The following is a 10,675-nucleotide window of genomic DNA, read 5'->3' as shown; positions in this document are numbered from 1 at the left end:
GCCCCGCCCGCGGGCTCGGCCGGCAGCGCCCGGGCCCCCGGACAACCGGAAGCGGGCGAGCGCCAGGGAGCGTGCGCAAAGCCGGCCGCAGCGCCCGGGCGGCGGGGACGCCTGGAGCGCGCATGGGCAAACTGTGCGTCCGTTTGTCCGGAGCGGAGGGGTGAGTGGGCGCCATCTTCCTCTAGGCTCACCGAGGGCCCTTCTGGGGAGGCTGCTGCGACGCCGAGTGCCCCTCCCCCGCCCCCGCCCCCGCCCGGGCCCCGGCCCCGGCGCCGGCGCCGGCCCCGGCCCGCGCGTCCGACTCGGCGGCAGCCGTGCGTGTTGGTTGCCAAGTGCGAAGCCGTTACCTCGGGGGCGTCGGGGGAGGGGGCAGGGGCTGGCCGCCGGGACGGGAGGAGCGGAAAGGCGGGGCGGCCGCCGCGCCCGCCTCTAGCGTAGCTCGTGCCCTCGGGGCCCCCTCCTTCCGCGCCGAGGCCGGTCAGCCTCCGGGTGCGGCTGTGCGCGCTCCCCGGCTCTCTGGAGAGTGAAGCCACCGAGGGATCGCATAGGTATTTCCCCCTCTTTGCTGTGTCATCGTGGTGCGTGGTGGCAGGAGAGAGGGCCCCGTCCTCAGGCTCGAGAGGGGCCGACGCGCTAGGTAGAGCGGGGAGCCCTGGAAGCCGTGCCCTTGGGACCCGGGAGCGGAGAGGCGCGGCGCGGGGCGGTCCAAGTGAATGTGGAAGCCGGTCCCGTCCGAAGGCGCCGCGGCGGCGGAGCGCGCACAGCTACTTGGCCTGGCGTGAAAAAAGGAAGCGCTGACCCCGGGAGTCTGGACAAAGGCTTTGGGCTCTAGCAGCGGTGCCTTCGGCTGATCCCCGTCCGAGGATTGATGGATGTTGGGGCGGTCCCGTGCCGTGCGGAGTCGCCTTCATGCGCAGTGCCTGTGGGGGACCGTGGCTCTGTCTTCGTGCCTTTGGGTTTCCGTTTAACCATCCACGTTGTCAGAGGATAAGAGGCAGGTCATCATGAGGAGTAATTGTGGACTGGGGCTCGATTATTTTATGCAGGGGAAATTCATGCGTTTAGAGTTGGAATGTGCTTTATCATAGCTGGGTTTTAAGGAATTTTCGCTCCCTCACCAAGTTTGGGAAATGACTTGTTCCTCGCTAGTTAAAATCAAATGGATCTGAAATGATGCCTGTTTAAACGTAGCCTCCCTCCAGTGTCCCTCTCGGGCTTGATTAGAAGGTGCGCATTTCTTGTTCAGTGATAATGGTGATCAAGGGGGATGAATTGTTGGATAAAAATAGCAAAATGAGTTTACTTATTTCACTGACTTGCACGTAAATGAGCTTTTAAGGACCCATTTCCTTTCACAGGTTAGACTCACCGATCTCTGTCTTTAAATCAACAGTTACAAAAAATACTTTTGTTGCATTCAGAAGTCGAAAAATTTTAAGTGCTTTAGAGTATTCTCTGTTTTGTTTATTGTGTAATGTTCTAAGGATAGAATTTCTGCAGAATTTGCTTAAGGAAATTACATGGCAACCACAGGAAAAGTGCTCATTTTGAGAACTGATCTCTTATAGGTGGTCTTCTTGTGTGGTATTGTAGAGAGATCCATGGTGCATTACCCTAGTGTCTCAAGGGCAAGAAAGTTTAAGCATTAGATATATTTAACTGTGACAAATTAAAAGTTTTTTTTTTATATAGTTTGCTTGAATTGAATTCACGAGGTTTGTGCTCATGAACTGCTTAGCGAAAATACTTTTTAAAGTTAGGGAGCGTCAGTTACTAGGAATCTTTTGAGTTTGACGTGTTCCTTGAAACATCGCTAACTTTTCTTGTAGATTTATTATGTTCTCAGGGTAAATCCCTTAAAAAAAAAAAATTGGATGGGACAAATGATGTGCACTTACGCTGCTTTCTAAAATATTTTAAAAGTATAAAAGGAGCTAAGTCAGTTTGCCTAAGTAGGAGTCTTAGAACTTGAATGGGGACAACTATTCCAGAATCCATTTATAGTTTTTGTTAAAACGCTGGTGTGGATGTTGGTTTATTGAAGAAACTAGGCTTGTACTCGATTTTTTTTGTACTGTGCAGATTTTTCTTTTAAATAGATGATTTTTTAAGAGCAGTTTTTTAGGTTTATAGCAATATTGAGCAGAAATTACAGAGATTTCTCATATACCTACCATGCAAGTATTTTAATAGTAAATTTCAATAGTTTTAATACCAGTTTGAGATTGATAATTAAGATGTAGAATGTGCCAAGTAATTTATTGTTTTTTTTTAGTTTAGCTTATAGTTTAAAAACTTTTATCTGTGGACCCTTTTCAAAGGAAAATAGACTTTGCAGACCTCAAAGAATATGTGTTCAGACCCCACTTTGTGGAAGAGTGGTACTTAGATGTAAGTACCAAATTAAAGCAACCTTTATTTGCACATTAAAAACAAATTCATGATGATTAATTTAGCAGTTCTTAAAAACTTATTTGGAAAGACTACATTAAATATTGTTTGGGTATCTCTGAAAGTATTAGATGTGAATTTCCTTAAACACTAAGTTGAGATTTTTCAGTAGTTAATATTGATAGTCCCCAGACATCCCAAATTAATGTATTTTTATTATATTTTTATTTTTCTACATTGTCATTTGTGTTTCTTCATTAAAACTCAGAACACTTGTTTGAAATGGAATAAACTTATTAGCTTAAGAAGATTTGGTATTTATCTGAACATTTTCCGTTTGCCTTGAGAGGAATTTTAATAGTAATTCTTTTAGGAGTTTAAGGAGTAATTGAGTTTAAGATATGGAATAGTAGTAACTGAGATTTTTTTATGTTAGGGATATTTTAGTATTTGCCTTAATTATATTTGGTTCCATGTTTGGAAGTGTGAGCTGTATATGTAGAACTTAACATTGTATCCAAATGATAGCCATTGTTTGGATTTTGTTTTAAAAATTAGTGTTTGAATTTGAAATGTTAGTGTTTATTTTATTATTTGAATGGTTGCTCTTTTAATTTGATTTGGTTTTATGTTTTGAAAGGGAGAATTGCTAGAGAGTTGGATATAATAATGAGTTAGGTGTTTGGTCTTTCCATGGTTGGAAGAAATAGAGAGTTTTAGGGAATTTTTTGGTGTTTTTAAATTGCCATTTAACTTGTGGAACAGTTGTCTTTTTTTTTTTTTTAAGTGTATGTAAAATTTATATAAAGTGAAATGCACAGACCTTAAAGATAGAATTCATTTAGCCTTAATAAATTTATACACCCATGTAACCAACGCTCCAAGTAAAATATATAACATTTCCATCATCCCCTTTCCTTGTACCATTTCCAATCAAGTTTAGTTTATAGAAGTTTTTTTGTTTTTAAATACTTCACAGATGTCTGCTTGGAATTTGTACCTCCTTTTTGCTAGAGGATGATTCATTTCCTCTTGGAATAAAGAAGACCATCTTGTAATGCCCGTAGTTGTGGTTCCTTATATTACTTCACTTTTTAAATAGGTCATTCTGAAGTGAATATCCTAATCTGGCGTTGTTTAAGATCAATTACAGGGTCCTGGGATTAATTATATTTCATTTTCTTTCCACAGTTAAGTTGCTTTTACAGAATTAACAGGTCTCCAAGAAATAATAAAAAGGTAAGATATTCAGAGCTTAAGGCTTTTCAGAGAGGCTTGACAAAAAAAATGTAAAAGTAGAATAATACATCTTAGGTACCTGCCTTCTGTACTTTGTGTCTGGCCAGTGATGCACTAGTAGTAAGCAATTTATTATCTTGAACAATAATTACATACTGACCATAGACAGCTTTTATAAATATGTAAAATTCCTCCTGGTAAAATTCTTTAATCCACAGAGTTCCCTCTCATGTGTCAGTAGAAGATACGTTTCTTAGTGAGTCTGAAAATAGTTTGGTCTTGTTGTGAAGCAGCACTTGGCAGACTTACAAAGATTTGATATTCTTGATGTTCCTACTATATAGGATAGGTGATATGAAAATGTATCTTCAAAGTAGTTGGTTTATTTGTATGTTTAGATAGGAGGGAGTTTATTCCTTGTTGTTGTGTTTTTTTCTTTTAAAGAATTAGATACCATCAGTATTTTTGTGAACTTGTATTTTGTTTTCATTTATAAATGCTAATGAAGGTAGGAACCAAGTAATTATTAAGCTTAGTGTGGGATAAGGTACTTCAAAAGTAAGACTTGCTATTATGTGTACCTTTTTGTCTGCAGGTCATTATTGCTGTGATTTGAGCTCAGCATGGCAGTAGTCATCCGTTTACTGGGGCTTCCTTTTATTGCTGGGCCTGTGGATATTCGCCACTTTTTCACGGGATTGACTATTCCTGATGGAGGAGTGCATATAATTGGAGGGGAAATTGGGGAGGCTTTTATTATTTTTGCAACAGATGAAGATGCAAGACGTGCCATAAGTCGTTCAGGAGGGTTTATCAAGGATTCATCTGTAGAGCTCTTTCTTAGCAGTAAGGCAGAAATGCAGAAGACCATAGAAATGAAAAGAACTGATCACTTAGGAAGAGAGCGGCCAGGATCTGGGGCATCAAGGGTTGGCTGCTTACCTAATTTTGTTGAGGGTATTAAAGAAGAAGCAAGTAATTCTGGATATGGCTCTCCGATTAATCAAGATGCTGGGTTTCATACTAATGGTACAGGACATGGTGATTTAAGGCCAAGAAAGACACGGCCATTGAAGGCAGAGAATCCTTACTTGTTTCTGCGAGGTTTGCCTTACTTAGTAAATGAAGATGATGTACATGTGTTTTTTTCTGGTTTGTGTGTGGATGGAGTAATTTTCTTAAAACATCATGATGGCCGGAATAATGGTGATGCCATAGTAAAATTTGCTTCATGTATTGATGCTTCAGGAGGTCTTAAATGTCATAGAAGTTTTATGGGCTCCAGATTTATAGAAGTAATGCAAGGCTCAGAACAACAGTGGATTGAGTTTGGTGGTAGTACAGGTAAGGAGGGCGACGCTCCTGTGAGAACTGAAGAACATTCTCCAGCGAGAGGACTAAACGATAGACATTTTCGAAAACGATCTCATTCAAAATCTCCCAGAAGAACACGTTCTCGTTCCCCTCTTGGATTTTATGTTCACTTAAAAAATCTGTCCCTGAGTATTAACAAAAGAGATTTAAGGAATTTCTTTAGAGATACTGATCTGAGTAATGAACAGATTAGGTTCTTATATAAAGATGAAAGAAGAACGAGATATGCCTTTGTGATGTTCAAGACTCTGAAAGACTATAACAGTGCCCTGGGCTTACATAAGACTGTTTTACAGTATCGTCCGGTTCTTGTTGATCCGATTTCTAGAAAACAGATGCTGAAGTTCATCGAATGTTATGAAAAGAAGAGACCGGCATCAATAGAGAGAGAGAGGCTTGGACATGTTTCGCAAAAACACTCTCAAGAAGGCTACTCCGGCCAGAAACTGTGCATATATATAAGAAATTTTCCATTTGATGTTACAAAAGTTGAAGTGCAGAAGTTCTTCGCAGACTTTCCTCTTGCTGAGGATGACATTTACTTGCTTTATGACGACAAAGGAGTTGGTCTGGGAGAAGCATTGGTGAAATTCAGATCAGAAGAACAGGCCATGAAAGCTGAACGTCTCAACCGTCGAAGATTCTTGGGGACAGAGGTGCTGTTAAGACTCATATCTGAGGCACAAATGCAGGAGTTTGGTGTAAATTTTTCCTCGCCGTCCAGTAAGAGAAGGCAAGACCATTCGCAGTCACGTGACCGAGATGACCCGTCCCACTCACTGGACCCGAGTGACCCGCCCGTGTACGCTGTGGGCCTTTCTGAACACTTGAGGCGTCGGCAAGAAGACTCGAGGCAGCCGGGCCACTTCAGGCACCCGCAGGGCGATTTCCCGCCGCCTGGCCGGTGCCCTCCGGGAGACTTCCGGCAGTCTCCGGACGGCTTCGGGCACCCTCGGGAGGGGCACTTCCGGAGGCCTCCCGAGGACGACTTCGGGTGCCCCTGGGAGGATTTTAGGTGCCATCCGGAAGAGGACTGGAGGCGGCCCCCTGAGGAGGACTTCCGGCAGCCTCCCAAGAAGGGCTTCCGGCGATCCCCTGAGGACTGGAGGCGGCCTCCCGAGGACGACTGGCGGCGACTTCCCGAGGGAGAGTTCAGACGGCCGCCTGAGGATGACTGGAGACGACCCCCAGAGGATGACTTTAGGCGGCTCCCCCAGGCGGAATGGAGGCGACGACCTAAGGAGGACTTCCGGCGGTACCCTGAGGAGGACTTCCGGCGAATTGCAGAGGAAGACTTCAGGCAACTTCCCGAGCGGGACTTCAGGCGGCCACCGGAGGATGACTTCCGACGGACTCCGGAGGAGGACTTTGGGTATTCTGAGGAGGACTTCCGGCGGCCGCCCTCGGAACACTACCGGCGGCCGCCCCACGAGCACTTCCGTCGGCCCCCCCAGGAGCACTTCCGGAGGCCGCCCCTGGAGCACTTCCGGCAGCCCCGAGAGGAGGAGCTCAGGCGCCCGCCGGAGGAGGAGTTCAGGCGCCTTCCGGACGAGGACTTCCGGAGCCCGCGGGAGGAAGGCTTCCGGTGCCCTTCCGACGAGGACCTCAGGCGGCTCCCGGAGGAGCTCGGGGAGGCTGCGGAGGACTCGAGGGCCCCGGCCGACCTGGGGCCGCCCGGCGAGGCGTTCAGGGGCGCGTCCGAGGAGTTCAGAGGCCATCGCCCTTTCGTGGATTTCGGTCGCCCAGAAGGTGGCAAGTTTGATTTTGGAAAGCGTAACATAGGGAGCGCTCCTGAGGAGAGGTTCCTGCCCGACCCAAAGTTAAACTGTAGTTCAGGTAGAATAACACCCATTAAGGTCATGAATCTCCCATTCAAAGCTAATGTGAACGAAATTCTGGACTTCTTCCACGGATACAGAGTCCTGCCCGGCTCGGTGACGATGCAGTACAGCGAGCAGGGCCTGCCCACGGGGGAGGCCGTCGTCGCCATGGCCAGCTACGCCGAGGCCGTGGCCGCCATCCGGGACCTGAACGACAGGCCGGTGGGCCCGCGCAAAGTGCGGTTAATTCTGCTCTAGAGGGGGCTTCGCATTCAGCGTTCACCCCCTCCCCCAGTACTGACGCAGTAAAATGCATTTATGTTTTTTAAAAAAGTGTTTATTTTAATTATCTAATAAAAAGGAACGTTTTAAATTTGACCTGTGACTAGAACAAATGTTAGTAGTAGAATGTAAGTCTAGCTTTCTTTTGCTTGCAGATTGTTTACTTCTAATGAAAGCTCTGTGGTCTTCTCGTTTGACAGTGGGGAAGAGGAATAGCCCCGGCGCGTTAACTTTGTGTTGATGTCACGGGCAGACCTCAAGACCTGTATAAGTAGAGCTGTGTTTGGAGAAGATACCTCTTATATTCGCTTCTGTTTGCATTCTGTAGTCTACACCTTCTACTCAAAATGTATAAGGAAATGGTCAGTAACTGTTTGTTCAGGGTTAGCATTTTCTCTGCTGCCTGCCTGCAGAATTAATGCCCTCCTCCTTGTCTGATGTTACTGTGTGACGCTTCCCATTAATTATAAATACTTCAACATGAACATACTGTGAAGTTGAAATTATGTAAAAAGTTAGGAGATTCTTACTTTCAATTTGAAAAGTTTTATAAAAATAAAAAAAATTACAACTGAATAGACCAACTAATTAACTTGTATTTGTATAAAAGGTAAAAAGAATTACAGCTGCTTTTGTGAAGTTTTCCAACAGCTACATTAAACAATATGATAGGAGGGACCAAACATTCTGTAATACTAGCGTAGAGTGTTATGTATAGTTCTATGGTTTCTTCAACATCTCATCAACCAAACTGGTAATATTAACTCAAACTACTTAAAAGACAAAAAATAAAGTAATTGTAAGTATAAGGAAACTCAGGCTTATGCTGGGAACTCCTGATAAATGGGTATAGTTTGTGTTTCTAGGAAGAATTTTCTGATGATTCATGTAGCTTTATTCTTAGGTTCTCTTTTTCTTTAATTTCAAAACTTTGTATCTAAAGACTCAATAACTAAAGACTTTTTTGAGATAGAATTTTGACTTTGATACTCAGTATTCAGTATAAACATTTTGTAAGTGCTGGATTTGGTTTTTCTATACCCATACTAGTAACGGCTAACAAATACTGAGCACTTACTATGTGCTAGGAAGTATAAAGTGCTTTACATGCATGATCTCAGTATGATAAGAACCATATAGTATTTACCTCTTTCACAAATGAGATAATGAAGTTTAGAGGGGTTAAATAATTTACCTTAAATCATGGAGCTAGTGTCAACGCAGACTCACCACTGACTTCAGTTCATGCTCTTAACACTTCTGCCTACTAACTTTGTTAAATGGTACTTTAAATTTTAGTAAGATCATGCTAAAAGTATTTTCAAGAGGGAACCATATTTTCTTCCATTGTTTTAAAAATAGCATCAAAAATAAAATTAGTATTAGACATTTATCCAGGTTTCTCTTGGATACTAACATTATATATTGGCTTCTAATTTAAAACATTGTTCATTTTATCAAACTAGACTTGACTTTGGCCTTTTATAGTTAGATAAAACCAATTTCTTTCAATTCTGTGATCCAGAGATTTCCCACATTGAGCAAATATAAAATTTGAGTTTATATACAGTAGTTGTCATTTAATAATAGGATATTGCAGAAGTAGAATACTTTGTCAGTACTTAGCCAGTTAGTACTACATGTATTTTGGATTAACCTTCCATAACTTAAAGTCTAAGAGAAGCCAGCCTTAGTTTGTTTTTATTGATAGTGAATATCCTGCTTGCTAGAATGAGTAAACTGGTAAATTTGGTTCAAAAAAAGCACATCAGTATGGCTCCTTAAACTAGTAAGCTTATAAATAGCTAGGAAAATGATAAACTAATACCCAAACCAAACACAAAGAGCAAATAGGAAGAAATACTTTTAAGTCCTAAAAGATTATACAGATGGTTCGTTTGATCAGCATTCATGAGGAATGTATGGAAGATAAAAACGCTTCTCACATACATACCAATAAAAGCTAAAATGCAGCTTAAAAGTAAGACGTCACAATGTGGAACCGCTGAAAATAGGCTGGGGTGGTGTGATGGTGGTAGATAAGAGGCCAACAATAGTAAATAAGATTTAAAAAAAAAAAATCCTCAGGGGACCCAGGATCAAACCTATAACCTTATTGGTGTATGGGAGTATGCTCCAAACAACTGAGGCACCCAGCCAGGTGTAAACATAAACCTTTGTATTTTGCTTATAAATGTAAAATTAATGAATTGATATGAATAATTTTACTCTGTAATCAGTTTGATACATTTTAAAACTTTTTTAAGTAAAAAGTTTATTATACACATCTGGCTTCTACTGGTTGGGAGCCATTTCTTCACATCTCCTCCCAGCTCTGCCTTCAGCGATAATGTTCGTGACCAAAATTGTCCATGGTAGGAGTGTTACACTATGGAAACTGGCAAATGCGACAAATTCAGTGCTATCCATTCTAGAGAGCCAGCTTACCAGTAAACCACCAATTTCAAACACATGAAGTGTACTAAATCCTCACATAACCATCATCCAGCTTCAATAATCATCTCATAGCCACTTTTGTTTACTTTCCGTTACTCCCAGATAGATCAGGTTCACTAGAGCGTATTGGTTCTTTAATACCAGTGCCATTTTAGTTATCTTAAACATTTTTGTCTAGAAGGTATGTGAAAAATATAGATCATGTGGAGAAAGTAAACAATCCCATAACCTAGAAGTGGGTAAGAGTCATTAGGAGTGCACTTTTATCACTTACTGAGAACATGGTCAAGAGCAGTGGCTCTTGGTCGATATATCATCTATTAAGTAGTGACCGTGTCACCTCCATGTTTGTATTAAATGTTAGCTATCATTTATTGAGCTGTACTAGAGACTATATATTTATGGTCTGTAATTATATATGAATTAACTGTATCACTTAACCCCAATAACCTTAAACCTATTTTGGAGATAAGAAATGGAGGCCTATAGGCTACATAACTGGTGAGGTGGTGTTTTTTCCTTTTTACAAGCTAAAAGGTTTTTACATTATTAAAGGCATTTACATTTTCAATGGTTGCTTTATGTCTCTTGGCCCACTAATGTAAAAAATATTTACTGCCCAGCTGTCGTGGCTCAGTGGATGAGCATCACCCTAGGATCCAGGAGATCGCGGTTTGATTCCCAGTCAGGGCACATGCCCTGGGGTTTTTGCCTTAATCTCCAGTAGGGGGCGTGCAGGAGGCAGGTGATCAATGACACTCTCTCATTGATGTTTCTCTCCCTCCCCCCTCTCTCTGAAATCAATAAAGATATATAAAAAAATTTAGCATCTATCTTTTAAAGTTTGCCAACCTTTGGTCTAAAAGAAACTTAATTTTACATTGATGAAAGGTATTACCATCTATAGTATTCTTTTTGTCCTCAGAATATTTCTTTGCGGTGGGCAGAGCATACATTTTATGTCAGAATTTTATTTACTAATTGTTTTATGTATCAGACACTGTTTTGATTTTACAGAGTGCAACTGATACTCAAGAGATGTGAGTTGCTATGGTAAGCAGCAAAAGAAATACTATAACCCTGTTTTTTTCTCCAGTGCAACATCAAATTTA

At 42.2% G+C, this 10,675-nt stretch overlaps 1 protein-coding gene across 7 annotated transcripts in view; it reads left to right on the top strand.

Annotated features, from left to right (window-relative positions):
- The first annotated feature begins 378 nt into the window (after window positions 1–378).
- The window catches only part of RBM12B (RNA binding motif protein 12B), a 20,739-nt gene continuing 10,442 nt past the window's right edge, over window positions 379–10,675 (top strand). For 4 of the 7 annotated variants that reach the window (XM_087825270.1, XM_087825269.1, XM_087825268.1 and 1 more), the window contains exons 1-2: window positions 1,009–3,630; window positions 4,226–10,616. In XM_087825270.1, coding sequence (XP_087681396.1) covers window positions 4,254–7,082 — 2,829 coding nt within the window. In that variant the 5' untranslated portion in view covers window positions 1,009–3,630; window positions 4,226–4,253 and the 3' untranslated portion in view covers window positions 7,083–10,616. The other 3 variants (XM_016209128.2, XM_087825271.1, XM_016209127.2) reach the window with 3 other exon arrangements.

Source organism: Miniopterus natalensis, chromosome 16, assembly GCF_054644295.1.
Source record: "Miniopterus natalensis isolate mMinNat1 chromosome 16, mMinNat1.hap1, whole genome shotgun sequence".
NCBI lineage: Eukaryota > Metazoa > Chordata > Mammalia > Chiroptera > Miniopteridae > Miniopterus > Miniopterus natalensis.
Note: the sequence above shows the minus strand (reverse complement) of the source record. Positions and strands in the feature narration are given on the sequence as shown.